The sequence below is a fragment of the Gorilla gorilla genome, chromosome 3 (genome assembly GCF_029281585.2).
Source record: "Gorilla gorilla gorilla isolate KB3781 chromosome 3, NHGRI_mGorGor1-v2.1_pri, whole genome shotgun sequence".
Lineage (NCBI taxonomy): Eukaryota > Metazoa > Chordata > Mammalia > Primates > Hominidae > Gorilla > Gorilla gorilla.
Window position 1 is genome coordinate 108,990,014 of NC_073227.2, and position 17,495 is coordinate 109,007,508.

Genomic DNA, 17,495 nt, shown 5'->3' on the forward strand with positions numbered 1-17,495 from the left:
CATCTCTTCAATAACTATAATAGTTATTAAAGAAATATGGAAAATTACATGAAATTAGTATGTGGCCTTTTGTGATTTTTGTGGTTTTTTTTATTGTTTGAGGTACAATGCTATTAGAAATTGAATTTTAAATGTCTTGATATTTTGAAGTTTAAAGTACTAAAGCTATTTCATATGTTATTTTTGTTTAATTACTTTTAAATAATAAATGGATTTTTTTGATGTGTGTTGGCATTTTTATCTTGTTACTAGCTGAGGCTGTGTAGTATATTATTGAGCACATGCTCCAGTCAAAAAGACCTGGGTTCAGTTCCTTACTCTGGTCTCATGGCCATGGCCTTAGACAAGTTACCTAATTTCTATAGGCCCAGCATCCTCTTTTGTGAATAAGAATTATAACAGATTGTGGAAATTAAATGGGAGAAAGCATGGAAAGACCTTGCTTAGCAGAGTACTTAGCATATAATAAGCCCTCAGTAACTATTTTTCACTAAGCGGTTCTTGAGTACCTAATGTGTGCCATCTGCCTGCTAGTCACGGAGTGGAAACATGTATGGATATAGTGTCTACCTTTGCAGAGTGTTTAGCCCAGAAGCAGCAGTGAAAAATTCCAAAGGGATCTAACACGTGTGTGCAGAAGGAACATTCTAAAGTGGCTGATTTTTACTCCTTTTAAAGAAGAGGTGGTAGTGGTTCCTTTACTTCAATCAGTAACTTGCCATTATCTGCACTTAAAAACCAAATAGCACAGAGTGAATGAGTGGTGGGCTCCTCTAGAGGGCAGCACAAGTGGGGAAAGTCAGTGCCACAATGTAAATACTTAAAAAATAAAAGCTAGATAAAGCTCGACATCTTGCTGTATGTGTTAAAGGAGACGCAGCCAGGCAGTGTTTTGTCCCCAGTTATGAGTATTGTGCACGTGTGAGACAAGACAGGCACTAAGGCAGAGGAGGCTGTATTTCTTCTCCAGCACTGCAGGTGTGCGTGTAGTGCCTCCTGCCCCACTTGCAGCCACATTTAGGAAATGTTGACTTCGTATTTAAAAAAAAAAAAGATATTCCCAATTTTTCTGTTCTATCCCATTTACTTATTCATTGCTTCTATTTCATATACTTTAAAAATGAGCTTAGGTCACAGTGCAGCCCCGTTTCAGGCAGGGAGACTTGAAATATGGTCCACTAGTACTTTACTAGTTTTAAGTCTGTGATACTCATTTTTGAGGAATGGATAGTCCAAGACAAGTAGCCTCTCAGGAGATAATCATGTATCTTATCAGTTCGTATGCATCCTTCTAGGTTATGAATAGCAATAGTGGCACAAAATCATGCAGATTTATTTTGTATAATATGGAAATACCAGTGTGAGTACAATTTCTAAAATATTCAGTATTCACAGAATAAAAATTAACGAAATTAAATTATTATGTATCAAATACAAAAACTTACAGACTTACGAAAAGTCTGTGGATGTATAAGCAGACCTTTGCTACAGATTCGCGGCTTCTTTTGGCTGAATACCGCTCCATCCTTTGCCTTCCTTAGAGTTGGCACTTCTGTTTTGTAAGGCTTCCATATCTTCCTGCCTGTCTTGCTGGCTCACCTGAGACTTCTCTAGACCACCAGCTCTGGGCAGTGTCTCTCTGGCTTTGGCTGTGGCTCCTCACTGAGGCAGTTTTGGATTTCTTCCCAGTCATCCCACTCAACAGAGAGAATGGTGACCCTGCCCTCAATTTAACTCCTCCCCTTCTCCAGTAGAGAGATCAGCCCGCTTCCAAAACTGGGTTCCTTCACCTCTGGGGTGAGGGAAGGGATCAGGTGAGGGATGCTGAGAGGGACTATAAGCTGCAGAAGGTGGGTATTTAAGGGGTGCAGGGAGGCTCAAGGTGGGGGTTACAGGAAGAGGGTGGGGGGAGAGAGTCAGAGAACAGGAGTGGGACTGGAAAGAGCCAAGGAATACTGACAAAACTGCTGATTGATGTCTGAAATAACTGCATTACACCAACTAAAATGTCAGTATGTACTTAAAAATACTAAGTAGGCTCGGACTCTGTAATGCCAGAACTGTTTTTATTATCACTTCTTCCACAGTGACTTTTATATTTGAAATATCTAAAACTTTATCTTGCTTTATAGACCAACACACATTCAAGATCTTTCTTTTCCCTTGAGAACAGGCAGATAATGCTTTGCATAAACTAATCTCTTCTGAGAGACAGATTAGGAAATTCTGAATATTGGCACCAGTTTTAAGCCTACTTTCTTTCCCAGGATGCTTATATCTTTTGTAGGTACCTAGACTAGAAGATGACTTAGCTTTGTATAGTGCTGTTTTATGGTGTGGTTTTGTTTTTTTGTTTTTAGTCATCTTGATTTCTAACTTCAAAGTAATTGGATATGTAGGCATGAGAGTGAGTAAGATTGGTCTGGATTATATATGCAGGATTTCATACCTGATCTCACTGGACTGGAATTGTTTCTTCAATTAGTGTTTCTCTGTCTAGAGAAATGTGCCAAGATCCCTGGAGGAACCTAGTTATAAAGGGTTAACAGGGTAGATTTTAATTAAAATTGCTTTTAAATGATTTTATTTAAATATCCATAAGGACAAAAGGAGGCACATGCTGCTTATTCATATAGTACTGATATAGTACAATTATAAAACCAAACCAAATTTATAAATTAAATACAAACAAAACTCTAACAGCAATAAAATGCAGATTAGCCTCATTAATTTTATGTGATGATCAAACATGTCTTACTGAACCCAAACCCCAGTTGCATTGTGGATGTGGCCTGCCTGCTGTCAGGTCCTGGTGCTTGAGTTCCACCGCCCATCTGGCTGGGATGACTCGCCTCTGTTTTCTCCTTCAACTGCTGTTAAACCATGTTTATGCAGCAAGCCAGGACCACACTGGCCTTTTCTTAGGTGCAGATGGAGCATCCACATGCCAAGACTGCTTTTCTCTTTTCTCACTACACCTGGATGATTAAATAATAACATGATGCCAATGCAGTTATTCAAACAAATGTAACTTAATGTGTTTTACTAAATTTTGTTTAGGATATCATTAAGAAATAATATAGAGCACTCCCAGATCTCTGAGAATACACCCATGGTTTTCTTTTTGAGAATTCTTGCCACAGATCAACATGACCTATATTGTTGATTTTTTTGTTTCTATTAAGTTAATATTAAGTTAATGTTTGTTACGTAACTTAACAAAAAGTGAAACTATAACATATCTCCTAGATGTCCTTCATTGTGGTTGTGGGTTTTTACCATTACTCCCCTCCAAAGTTTATTCACAGGTGCATTCACGTATTGATGGAATGTGTTCTGTAGGCCAAGTACTAGTCTAAGTGCTGAGTCAGCGACAGCTTACTAGATAAAGTTCTTTTTAGAAAGACCTGAAATTCTTTCCAAATACTTGGTTTCTCATAAGAGTAGCAGCCTGTGTGTATGTGTGTGTGTGTGTAGGAAGATGCAACATCATTTAACAAATAAAATCTAATTTGTATTGTCCATTTTACCCAACAAAAATTAACCTGTGAAGCCAAGGTTGTAAAGCTCTTTTGGAATTCAATTGCTTATAAAAGAGAATTCTATTAATGCTGTGAATTGTGGAGAGTTAGTGACATGCCCTTTAACGGTCATAAGAAAATGTTTTTTAATTGCTTTTGCTCTTTTTCTCATTCTGTGGCCATCAAAACATCTTTTCCCTCAAAATTTAGTCAGCCATTCAAATGGTGTTAGTTCTATGGCCAGTAGTCAGATTGGTTCTGTGTTTTGTTATTTATATTTTACTTTTGGAGGGATTAAAATTCAGGTTTTACAATTTAAGTAAGAGACTTTTTATTTTTCTTTACACAGAAGGCTAGACCATCAATAATACAGGTAAATGATCCTTTTTAAATTTGCTTTTATATTTTTACAGCTATACTTTCTGTGGAATAGTATAATACTGTCAATAATGTGCTTTATTCTAGGATACTGTAACACTTTGTTCCTACCCTTTCATCTTTGATGCCCAAGCCAAGACCAAAATGTTACAGACAGATGCTGAACTACAGATGCAGGTATCATATTTTAGAAATTATTTCCTCTTTTTACTGTGTTTCTCCCATTCTAGACATTCAGTTGTAATTTTTTCTAGTAGGAGAAAACATGTTTGGTTGAAATTCCATTATAATTCTTAAAACTGTTTGAAACTTTTCAGTAATTTTGTGTTGAATATAACACACATAGGTGAATACACATTTGTGTAGATTAGAGATTGGCAAAAGGATGACTTAGTAAATGTTTTAAGCTTTGGGGACCGTATGGTCTCTGTTACAACTATTCAGCTCTCTTTTAGCACAAAAGCAGTGATAGACAATATATAAATGAATGAGCATGGCTATATTCCAACGAAACTTTATGTATGTTGAAATTTGCATATTATATAATTTTTACATGTGGTGAAAGATTATTCTTCATTTAATTTTTTTCACCCATTAAAAAAATGTAGAAACCATGCCGGGTGCAGTGGCTCATGCCTATAATCCTAACACTTTGGGAGGCCGAGGCAGGCTTATCAGAGGTCAGGAATTCAAGACCAGCCTGGCCAACGTGGTAAAACCCTGTCTCTAAATACAAAACTTAGTTGGCCGTGGTGGCGCCCACCTGTAATCTCAGCTACGCGGGAGGCTGAGACAGGAGAATCACTTGAACCCGGGATGTGGAGGTTTCAGTGAGCCGAGATTGCGCCACTGCACTCCAGCCTGGGCGACAGAGCAAGACTCTGTCTCAAAAAAAAAAAAGAAATGTAGAAACCATTATTAGCTCAAGAGCTATGCAAAAACAGACAGCAGGCTGGATTTGATGTGTGGGGCCTCAGTTTGCTGACTCCTGACATAGAGAATTAAATGGAACTTGGGAATTCTTTGTTGAATAAAAACTTGTTATAGAGATTTATTTAATAATTTATTTTAAATACACATTTTTATTATAAAGTATAATTGATTTTGACAAGCCACAAAACCATTTGTGAATTAGCGGCTCAAATCCTCCACTTCCTACCATTGGTAGATACAGATACATAACTTCATTTATCTTTCCCTCTCCATCTCTCTGACTGTCTGCTTGTCTGTCTCTTTCCAGCTCGACTGCATCTATCTATATATATGTTTGTTTTCATATTGCTATATCTGTGATATTGACAGTTTAGAGGTTTTCAAGAGAAATGAACATTTTTCAAAGAATAACTCTTTTTAACAAGTGGTTATTAGCTTTCTTTTCCTGCCATTTTGAAAGTTGTGGTTTTTACCCACTTTCTACCATGTTTCTTCAAGCATGATACTATTTTAGTATTAATCAGCTAGTTTAAGTCACTTTCCTGGACCTGATTATAGATCATATGATTCATAAACTGTTTTAGTTAATTTCTGTGAGTCCAGATTAGAAAGACTTGAGTGCTGTGTAAACATAAGTAACTTAGAAAATCTGTGGAAGTTAAGAGGGAAAAAAATTAACAAAATGAAGATGCAGTCAGCACCCCCAAGTCCAGAAGCACAGCTGACTGCTCTCCCAACTCACACGTGTGCTCTGAGTTATTGTGTTCTTGACTGTGCCATTCCAGGTGGCAGTCAATGGAGCCAACCTGCAGAATGTCTTCATGCTTCTCACCCTGGAGCCTCTGCTGGCCAGAAGCCCCTTCCTGGTCCTTCACGTTCGCAGGAACAACCTTGTTGGAGATGCCCTAAGAGAGCTGAGCATTCATTCTGATATTGATTTGAAAAAGCCTCTCAAAGTGAGTTCCTTCAGGATATTCCTCTAAATACCTTCGCAATTTTTCTTTGAACAGTGTTGATTAAGCAGCAGTGATCTTATTAAAATTGTGGGGTGCAGCCATTCTTTCATTCATTTTGCAAGAATTTAATCACCTCCTTTTGTCAAATCACCAAACAGAACACCTCAATGTAACATTGGATAAAAATGCCATTGGATTATTTGAAAGATTAGAGTGCTTTCTTTGTCTTCTGCTGTCTTTGGTGTACCAGTTCCAGCTCTATCAAAAACAAGCAAACAACAACAAAAACGAAAGCTTTGACTAATTACCACTATTAAGCTATCATTTAGGAAGATTGTAGATATCAAAGATTTAAGAGAAAGAAGGTAAAATAGGAAAATGGAAAGGTAGTAAAATCATCTGGGAAGCTATTGGCCTATTATGAGAGGCACACCTAGTACCTGTAAATTATTAAATGAAAAAAAATTTCTCTCTCCATATATCATGCATATTTCCAGGGCTTGGCATAATGTTTGGTACGCAGTAGGTATTCCAGAAATACTTAGTGGATTATTTGAAATTGTTTAAAGTCATTCATCTTTTCCCTCAGACAACTTCCATATCCCTATTGATAATCTTGTTATGAGTTCCTCTTTCAGAAATGTAATAGGCATGAAATGAACTGATCATCTCCATAATATTGTTACCCTTTCCAAAATTCCTAATAAGTAGCATCAGTCATATCAATCTGCCTGGTTGTTCTCCCCAGAACTTCTGGGTTATATTTTTGACACAGCTTTTCTTTTTGCCCTGTTTTCTATAGGTAATTCAGGTGAGGCAGTTCTTACTTTGTAGCAGTATTCTTCTGGCATCTGTGTAATCCAGGTCCCAGTCTCTGTCCCACTTTTACTCTTGTCCTGCTCTAGGCAATCTTGAAGACAGCCACAAGTGTAAGCTTTGTTGAATGCTGTTTTTAGTTCTCTCCCCGAGTCATTATCTATGAAATGGGGATGATAATAGTACCCTATGCATAAAGCTGTTCTGAGGATTAGGTTTACAGAGTTTAACAGCTGGCATGTAGTAAACTCCATGTCATTTGTTGATTTGCTGTAGTTGTTACTGTTGATAACCATTATGTATCCATCATGCCCACTTCCACTCCCTCACAGAGCCCATGTCTGTGTCTGATTAGAATACCCTCTTCTCTTCTACATGCAGCAGTTACTTCAAGAACCCTATTGAGAGTGATTTCTCCCAGAAAGTGTTCTTTTATTCAAGTTAAATGAAAAATCATTTTTTTCTATGTGCCAGAATATTTACCTCTCATTATATATTTGACTCTTTAAAAATAAAAAGTATTCTCTGCTTCTTTTATGTTTGTCTTTCTGCCCTTAAGTAGATGGTAGACTTTTTTTTTTTTTTTTTTTTTTGTCGGAGTTTCGCTCTTTGTTGCCCAGGCTGGAGTGCAGTGGTGCGATCTCGGCTCACTGCAACCTCTGCCTCCCAGATTCAAGCAACACTCCTGTCTCAGCCTCCCGAGTAGTGGATTACAGGTGCCCACCACCACGCCAGGCTCATTTTTGTATTTTTAGTAGAGACAGGGTTTCACCATGTTTGCCAGGCTGGTCTCGAACTCCTGACCTCAGGTGATCTGCCTGCCTCGGCCTCCCAAAGTGCTAGGATTACAGGCATGAGCCACCGTGCCCAGCCAATAGATGGTAGACTTTCTAAGGACACATGGTAAATTTCTGACTTCCTTTGTATCCCTTGAAGCACCTAGTAAAAATTGTATGTATCTATAAGTACCTTGTTAAAACTTCACCAGCAATAATCAACAGACACACCTTGCAGTTTTCATTGCATCAGTGTGTATTCTTTGTTATGCTTTCCTTCCTTTGTCCTGAGTTTAGAAAATGGTCTGCTAAAAAGAGATAAAATGTGTCATAGATTTCCCTGAAGCATTAATTCTATTCTATTATTTTAAGGTAATCTTTGATGGTGAAGAGGCAGTGGATGCCGGTGGTGTTACAAAGGAATTTTTTCTTTTGCTGTTAAAAGAACTTTTGAATCCCATCTATGGAATGTTTACCTATTATCAAGATTCAAATCTCTTGTGGTTTTCAGATACGGTAAGTAAGTGGTGTCACAATTAAACAGATGGATTAAATTAAACTTCCTTTTTGTTGTCAGACCAATCCCCTAACTTCTAACTTTGCAAAGGGGAACATAACAAGGATAATAATTCAAAATGTTTATAAGTAATTAAAATGTTTATCCAGTCTTCATTTATACTTGTTTCCAAGACCTCATAGTGCATTTTGTGAGCCTTCAGTCCCATTTCCATTTCTAGTAGGTAAGATCCAAGTCTTGTTATCTGAGAAGGGTAAAAGGAAACAGTGTGATAAATTGGTTTTGTGACATATGGAAGGTCAATAATCAAATATGTCTGATTTTAATAACTATGATAATATATTATCACACACACATGCATGCATACTTTATTTTTGAAACTTCAGTAGGAGAGCTAAGTTTTTAAAGGCGTTCTAATTTCAATCAGACTGTCATTTACATTTTTTTCTATGAGAGTTTTCTTCCTAGATCTGCACCATACCAAAAGGTAGCCACTAGGCACTAGCCACATGTGGTTATTTATATATTATTTATTTAAAAGTAAGTAACAGCAAAGATTCATTTGCTCCATAGTACTAGCCACATTTCCTGTGCCTGGTAGACACATGTAGCCAGTGGCTACCATATAAGATGGGACAGAATAGAATGTTTCTATAATGGCTGAAAGTTCTGTTGGATGGCCCTGCTCTAGATGACTGTGAGCTGTTCTCTGTATCACTAGGTACAAATGCTTAACTCTGTCTACATTGCATCTTTAAGGGATAACAACTTTTGTCAGGGTGTTTCTTTGCTACAGAAGGTAACTAAATATTAATGAGACCTTTATTCTTTTATTTTGAAAATATTTTGAGGGAAATGGTAGAATGTTTGAAGGCCAGAAACATTGCATTTCTTTTTAACACATTTGTATATATCCTAAAAAGTGTTTTGTAGAGCACAACTGGTTTCACTTGATTGGTATAACCTGTGGACTAGCTATCTACAACTCCACTGTGGTCGATCTCCACTTCCCATTGGCTCTCTACAAGAAGTTACTCAATGTAAAGCCTGGCTTGGAAGACTTAAAGGAGTTGTCACCCACTGAAGGAAGGTACAAAGCTAAAAGGCGATTGGTATCTGAAACTGTTGTGGCTGCCTCTGGCATGAGGATTAAAGGTTGAAAATACCATCTGTACAAATCTGAGTTTATTGCATCCTGTGGTTAGACCCTGTTATGTGTGTTTTGTCTAAGATGTAGCTGTGCAGCTACTTGCTTGAGACATTGCCTGTGTTATCGGTACAGTATCGGTACCTGAGGGGTATTAGTTCCAGGACAACCTGCAGATACCAAAATCCACATGTGCTCAAGTCCTGCAGGGGCCCTAGAAGAACCCATGGATTGGAAAAGTTGACCTTCCATATCCTTGGGTTTTACACCCTGCAAATACTGCATTTTCTTTCTTTAATTAAACTGTTTTTGTTGTTGAGGCAAAATAGATACACATATTTTGGGGGTACATGTGATAATATAATACATTATATAATTTGTAAAGTTCAAACCAGTGTAACTGGGATATCCATCACCTTAAATATTTCTCTTTATGTTAGAAACACTCGAATTATTCTATTTTGAAATATACAATAGATTATTGTAAACTATGGTCATCCTACTGATCTATCAAATACTAGGTCGTATTTCTTCTATCAAAATGTAATTTGTGCCCATCAGTCAACCTCTCTGCAAATACTATAATTTTGATTGGCCTTTGGTTGAATCCATGGATGTGGAACATGTGGATATGAAGGGCCAACTGTATTTTATTTTTTAAACTGCCAAATAGTGTTTCGTTATATGGATATGCCACATTTTATTTATCCATTCATCAGTTGATGGACATTGGGTTGTTTCCAATTTTGACTATTATGAATAATGCTGCCATGAACATTTGTGCACAAGTTTTTGTACAAATGCAAGTTTTCATTTCTCTTGGTATATACCTAGGAGTAGAATTGCTGAGTAACTCTGTATTTATCCTTTTGAGGAACTTCCACAATGTTCCCAAAGTAGTAGAGCCACATTTTTTTAATATTTATATTTATTTTTATTTTATTTTTTTTAAATTATACTTTAAGTTTTAGGGTACATGTGCACAATGTGCAGGTTAGTTACATATGTATACATGTGCCATGTTGGTGTGCTGCACCCATTAACTCGTCATTTAACATTAGGTGTATCTCCTAATGCTATCCCTCCCCCACCCCCCCACCCCACAACAGGCCCCGGTGTGTGATGTTCCGCTTCTTGTGTCCATGTGTTCTCATTGTTCAATTCCCACCTATGAGTGGGAACATGCGGTGTTTGGTTTTTTGTCCTTGTGATAGTTTGCTGAGAATGATGGTTTCCGGCTTCATCCATGTCCCTACAAAGGACATGAACTCATCATTTTTTATGGCTGCATAGTATTCCATGGTGTATATGTGCCACACTTTCTTAATCCACTCTATCATTGTTGGACATTTGGGTTGGTTCCAAGTCTTTGCTATTGTGAATAGAGCCGCAATAAACATACGTGTGCATGTGTCTTTATAGCAGCATGATTTATAATCCTTTGGGTATATACCCAGTAATGGGATGGCTGGGTCAAATGGTATTTCTAGTTCTAGATCCCTGAGGAATCGCCACACTGACTTCCACAATGGTTGAACTAGTTTACAGTCCCACCAACAGTGTAAAAGTGTTGCTATTTCTCCACATCCTCTCCAGCACCTGTTGTTTCCTGACTTTTTAATGATTGCCATTCTGACTGGTGTGAGATGGTATCTCATTGTGGTTTTGATTTGCATTTCTCTAATGGCCAGTGATGCTGAGCATTTTTTCATGTGTCTTTTGGCTGCATAAATGTCTTCTTTTGAGAAGTGTCTGTTCATATCCTTTGCCCACTTGTTGATGGGGTTGTTTTATGTTATTCTCTTTCTGGCTCTTAAAATTCCTTTTATTCTTGAGTTTCTCTGTATTGGTTTTGGGTCACATCAGATCAAGTATATAAAAGGACAACTTTAACGGGAGGGAACATCTTTTTGTAGAGAAGGGATACTGATGAAGCTACCTCCATAAATGAGAGCATCCCTCTCGTATAGGACACCAATACTGAGAAACTATAAAGGATGGGAGGACACACAGAGTGGAAGAAAAAACTTAGAAGTAATACTAAAAAGTGGCACAGGAGACCCAGACAGTGTTAATTTTTTGGTAACTGAAAGAAAAGGCTAGAGAGCAACAGAAATGTGTGTCCCTTACTTTGCTTATGTGGCTGAGAATTATGTATCTCAAGTAATGACTTTGGCTGATTAACTGGTGGCAGATTTAAATTCCACACTAGGACTTTTCTTTCCAGGCAACTCTTGATAGAATTGCAAGACTGGAGTCACTAAAGAAGAAAGTGTGAATGAGAGCTAGTTATAAGAATGTATTCTCTTGAGAGCTAGGATATGATTGTTGTTGCCATAAACATATTCTTCTTTTAAGAGTACATTTTTTTCATTATTCTTTAGTTAGTGTGACAGAGATAATAAAGTGTTTTTACCAAGCTTGTCTAACCCTCGGCCTGCAGGCTGTGTGTGGTCCAGGACGGCTTTGAATGCAGCCCAACACAAACTCACAAACTTTCTTAAAACATCATGAGATTTTTTTGCAATTTTTTCTTCTTTAGTTCATTAGCTGTCATTAGTGTTAGTGTACCACTGCCCAAAGAAATAAGAGACAACACAAACAAATGGAAAGAAATTCCATGCTCATGGATAGGAAGAATCAATATTGTGAAAATGGCCTACTTCCCAAAGTAATTTATAGATTCAGTACTATTCCCATCAAGCTACCATTGACTTTCTGTTCAGAATTAGAAAAAACTACTTTAAATTTCATATGGAACCATAAAAGAGCCCATATAGCCAAGACAATCCTAAGCAAAAGCAAAGCTGGAGACATTACGCTACTTGACTTCAAACTATACTGCAAGGCTATAGTAACCAAAACAACATGATACTGGTACCAAAACAGATATATAGACCAATAGAACAGAACAGAGACCTCAGAAATAATACCACACATCTACAATCATCTGATTTTCGACAAACCTGACAAAAACAAGCAATGAGGAAAGGATTCCCTATTTAATAAATGGTGCTGGGAAAACTGGCTAGCCATATGCAGAAAACAGAAACTGGACCCCTTCCTTACACCTTATACAAAAATTAACTCAAGATGGATTAAAGACTTAAATGTAAAAACCCAAAACCCTAGAAGAAAAACCCTAGAAGAAAATCTAGGCAATACCATTCAGGACATAGGCATGGGCAAAGACTTCATGTCTAAAACACCAAAAGCAAGGGCAACAAAAGCCAAAATTGACAAATCGGATCTAATCGAACTAAAGAGCTTCTGCACAGCAAAAGAAACTATCAGCAGAGGGAACAGAAAACCTATAGAATGGGGAAAATTTTTGCAATCTATCCATCTGACAAAGGTCTAATATCCAGAATCTACAAGGAACTTAAGCAAATTTACAAGAAAAAAACAACCCCATCAAAAAGTGGGCAAAGGATACAAACAGATGCTTCTCAAAAGAAGACTTTTTTTAAAAAAATATGGAACGCTTCATGAATTTGCGTGTCATCCTTGCGCAGGGGCCATGCTAATCTTCTCTGTATCGTTCCAATTTTAGTATATGTGCTGCTGAAGCGAGCACAAAAGAAGACATTTATGTGGCCAACAAACATATGAAAAAAAGCTCATTATCACTGGTCATTAGAGAAATGCAAATCAAAACCACAATGAGATACCATCTCACCCCAGTCAGAATGGAGATTGTTAAAAAGTCAGGAAACAACAGATGCTGGAGAGGATGTGGAGAAACAGGAATGCTTTTACACTGTTGGTGGGAATATAAATTAGTTCAACCATTGTGGAAGACAGTGCGGCGATTCCACAGGGATCTAGAACCAGAAATACCATTTGACCCAGCTGTCCCATTACTGGGTATATATCCAAAGGATTTATAAATCATTCTACTATAAAGACACATGCACACACGTATGTTTATTGCAGCACTATTTACAATAGCAAAGACTTGGAACCAACCCAAATGCCCATCAATGATAGACTGGATAAAGAAAATGTGGCACATACACACCATGGAATACTATGCAGCCATAAAAATGAATGAGTTTATGTCCTTTGCAGGGACATGGATGAAGCTGGAAGCCATCATTCTTAGCAAGCTAACACAGGAACAGAAAACCAAACACCGCATGTTCTCACTTATAAGTGGGAGTTGAACAATGAGAACATGTGGACACAGGGAGGGGAACATCACACACTGGGGCCTTTCGAGTGGTGGAGGGGGAACGGGAGGGAGAGCATTAGGACAAATACCTAATGCATGTGGGGCTTAAAACCTAGATGACAGGTTGATAGGTGCAGCAAACCACCATAGCACATGTATACCTATGTAACAAACCTGCACGTTCTGCACATGTATCCCAGAACTTAAAGTAAAATAATAATAATAATAAAGCCAGTCTAACTGGGTGAAAAAAAGTAAAGATGTGTTTTCTTCAATATATATTTTATCTGTGTACTAATAATAAAACCAGACTTACTTTTATGTCTCTTCAGTCTCAAAATATTTAAAAAGAAGCTCTTTTTTCACTGGTTAACATTAGGGAGAAGGTGAACAACTATGACAGTTTTCTTGGCTTGTGAATTTTTGGAGTGTCTGAAATCAATCTTTTAAAATTATATTGTTGAAGACAGCAGTGTTTTATGCTGAATTACACAGAGATAGTGTATTTTTATGGACACATTTGGCATACAAAGTATCAGCTTGTTATGCCTGTGCAATGCATAACCTCTCAAATACAACTTCTTTTCCTCTCTCCATCTCTTAAAAAAAAAAATTAGTGTGAGTGTATTTTATGTGTGGCCCAAGGCAATTCTTCTTCCAGTGTGGCCTGGGGAAGCCAAAAGATTGGGCACCCCTGGTCTTTACCATATAGAGACTTCTGCATTAACAAGTAAGCCATTAAGATTCCTCAGTGGATGTGGTGACTTTGTGGCTTTTTAAATTTTGTCTGATGGAAGGATTATTTTACTAATGCATAAGCCAGTGAAGCTGGCTGGAGGGCCCCTGCAATACCATCTCCTCATTTATATGTATACACACACACTTGCAAGCTACACCAGAGTTAAGAGGACACAAGTATGTCAGATTAAAAATCCATCTGATTTTCTTTTCAAGTCTAATAAGATTTGTCGGTAAGAAGAGAGAATAATTAATGAATGTTTTATAGGTCTAGTGCCATAATTCTCTGCAAGGTGTAGGTACATGATTTTCTGTCCGTCCGGATTTATGTTTATTCCAGAATCTTCATTCATAGTTTTTCCTTGGAAATGGTCTGGACATGTAACTGAAGTAGAAACACTGTTGCAGCAGTGTCTGACTTGCCACTTTTCCTTTTCTGTCATTCTATGATTAGGAGTCTCCAAGAGCTTTTAGATTACCCCGGGGAGGATGTGGAGGAGACTTTCTGCCTCAACTTCACGGTAAGAATTTCCAGTTTACTTAGGATTGTGGCTGTCTCTCTTACCATCTTTAGAGTGATATTTAACATTAGTTCTTCTTCAAATCATAGAAAAAAGTCAGAGACTTCTTTGAATCAAATTATTTTAGTCATAGTGTCTTGAGTGTTATAGGGGTTCAGTGAGCGTGTTGAATAAATGAATGAATGATTAATCTGTTATTTATTTCATTTATTGGCAACTCCATGTCCTAAAACAAAAGATGTTTTTTAACGTGCTAATGTTTTCTGACTCAAGTTCTGATTATTCTCCCATTAATTTTCTGTAATAGTCATGAAACTACATTTGTTCCTAAAGCCTCTCTCAGTCATTTGAGTTCTAGAAAGATGAATGGTTAACAAAATTGAAATATTTCTTTTTTCCACCTTAAATATAGATCTGCCGTGAAAGCTATGGAGTGATTGAACAGAAGAAGCTGATACCTGGGGGAGATAATGTGACTGTGTGCAAGGATAACAGGTTAGTCCTGACCTTGGACTGTTGCAGATGCTGCTACTTCATATTTCTGCAGTTTTACATTTAAGACCAAAATAAAAATTACTTTTTAATATTAATACCTTCTTCAGAGGAGGTAAGTAAGGGTGATAGGGCAATAATTTACAGATTTTAAATAATTTTTAAAGCAGAGCAAGCACCAGGCCTAGATTCAGGAGATGACTGTTTTAATTCTAGAGCTGCATCTTTTTGGCTTTGACTCTGAGCAAGTTATGTAAACTGATTTCAGTTTTCTCATCTGCCAAATGGGGATTATAATCACTGTCCTCTCTACTTCATGGGATGGTTGTGAGAATGAAATGAGATAATTCACAGGAAAATACTTTGGAACGAATGAACTCCCAGCATCTAGCACAGAGTTTCTAGTATCTAACAGAGTGCCTGGCACAAAAATACCCAAAAAATATGTGTTGAATAAATGAATTTTATAAAGGTGCTTACTATCACTGCTATTTTACTGCTGAATGATTTGTCATAGAGTCTGGATCATAACAACAAATTCAAGTACATTTGATTTTTCAGGATGATTCATAATCTCTGAGTTAACTCTTTAGAGGAGAGAAGATACTCAATTTTGCTTACTTTTATATTAAATTATGCTAATCTGCATGAAATCAATTTACTTTACAAACACTGAGCACCCACTGTGTGCCAGCCATAGTGCTGGGTATAGAGGGTGAATAACTTCTATCCTTAGAAGCTTGGGATTAGTTGAGAAGGGTCAATGTATGGAATAATTGCAGTAGAATCCAGTGTATGTGATAGAAGTTGTAGCCCAGGTGCCACGGTACTAGGGTAAGAGGCTACAACACTTTTATCAGACACTAAAGAATGCAAGTTGGAGGAAACATTTTAGGCACCAGATGAGTCGGGACTCTCCAGTTTGACACATGATAGAGAATGTTGGGTACTTGTGGAGTGGGTACTGGTGTACGGATAAAGGGAGACTGTAGTAGCATCAGAGTGGAGGTTATCAAGGCCTTGAACGGCGCTTGGAGTAGAACATGATTGGTTTCTATTTTAGAAAGATTACTTTGGGGGTCATGTGGAAATAGACCATGTGCAGGGATACCCATTAGGAGGCTTTTGAGGTAGCTCAGGTAAAGGATGTTAACAGCTAGAATGAAGGCAGTGGGAAACAGAGTTGGTTATATAACCAAATAGGAGCTAGTGTCTGATTATATATGGATGGTATGAGAGAGGCATATATTGATAATAATGCTGAGGTTTCTAATTCAAACACTAATAGGAAACAGAGTTTATAAAGCAGGTTCAAGGGAAAGTTCCATTTTGAATATATTGATTTTGATATGTCTTTGTGATACCCAGGTGATTGTGTTTAGAGCAGAAATTTTATATATCTCAATAAAGAAGTCTTATATGAATATTTTTTAATTAGTTATGTGAGCCTCAATCACTATTAAATTTGAGGTCGCTTACAGCAAGAATCAACAAGAAGGAAGTGGTGAAATGAAAAACAAGGGCAAGGAAAACGTAATTTCTTAGAGGGGCTATATAAGTTAGAATAAAATGCAGACTCTTGAGGATTTGAGCATAATTTGCACATAGGCTAGCATTGAAACTTCCTGGCTTAAGGAAAGAGCAGGTAGGGGGTGGGAAAGGTGAGAGAATGACAGTCTTTCTTTGGAAGCCTTGAGAGGAAAGCAAGGTTTCATTTAAGCTATGAAGAAAGATACAGATGTGGAGAAACTAGATGCTGTTTGTACGCATGCAGGAAAATTAAGTAAAACTCACTCTGGACTTTTATTGGCTTCTTCCTCTAAATAGTTGGGAAGATGCAATTGGAGATCCTATTAAATTCACTCTATCCAAGTGATCTATCTTGATTTTCTTCCATAATCTTTCCTTTTGAAAATAGGAATGGCCTGGATGCAGTGGCTCATGCCTGTAATCCCAGAACTTTGGGAGGCCAAGGTGGGTGAATTGCTTGAGCTCAGAAGTTCAAGACCAGCGTGGGCAAGATAGCAAAACCAAGTCTCTACAAAAAAGTACAAAAAAAAAAAAAAAATTAGCCAGGTGTGTGGCAGTGCACATCTGTAGTTCCAGCTACTCAGGAGGCTAAGGTGGGAGGATCACTTGAGCTTAGAAAGTGGAGGCTGTAGTAAGCCATGATCATGCCTCTGCACTCCAGCCTGGACAACAAAGCAAGACCTCATCTCCCCCCACCCCCGCAAAAAAAAAAAAAAAAAAAAAAAAAATATTGACAGACTTCTTCTTCCATCCTTGACTACTTTTTTTTTTTTTCGAGACAGAGTCTCACTCTGTCTCCAAGGCTGGAGTGCAGTGGTGCAATCTCGGCTCACTGCAACCTTCAGCTTCTGGGTTCAAGTGATTCTTCTGCCGCGGCCTCCCGCATAACTAGGATTACAGGCGTGTACCACCATGCCTGGCTAAATTTTGTATTTTTAGTAGAGATGGGGTTTTGCCATGTTGGCCAGACTGGTCTCGAACTCCTGACCTGAGCTG

The 17,495-nt window shown here is 37.7% G+C and overlaps 1 protein-coding gene and 1 non-coding gene across 13 annotated transcripts in view; one reads left to right on the forward strand and one right to left on the reverse strand.

The window, feature by feature from the left end:
• HERC3 (HECT and RLD domain containing E3 ubiquitin protein ligase 3) overlaps positions 1-17,495 on the forward strand; it is a 116,677-nt gene that overhangs the window by 79,948 nt on the left and 19,234 nt on the right. For 5 of the 12 annotated variants that reach the window (XM_019025381.4, XM_055384649.2, XM_004039110.5 and 2 more), the window contains 7 exons: positions 3,871-3,894; positions 3,987-4,076; positions 5,618-5,788; positions 7,753-7,896; positions 8,821-8,987; positions 14,411-14,477; positions 14,890-14,972. In XM_019025381.4, the coding sequence (XP_018880926.1) occupies positions 3,871-3,894; positions 3,987-4,076; positions 5,618-5,788; positions 7,753-7,896; positions 8,821-8,987; positions 14,411-14,477; positions 14,890-14,972 (746 nt within the window). The remainder of the gene's footprint in view (positions 1-3,870; positions 3,895-3,986; positions 4,077-5,617; positions 5,789-7,752; positions 7,897-8,820; positions 8,988-14,410; positions 14,478-14,889; positions 14,973-17,495) is intronic. The other 7 variants (XM_055384648.1, XM_019025382.4, XM_055384650.2 and 4 more) reach the window with 3 other exon arrangements.
• On the reverse strand, positions 12,515-12,621 carry LOC115934532 (U6 spliceosomal RNA). The gene has a single exon (XR_004070302.2). It is a non-coding gene; the product is annotated as a U6 spliceosomal RNA (small nuclear RNA).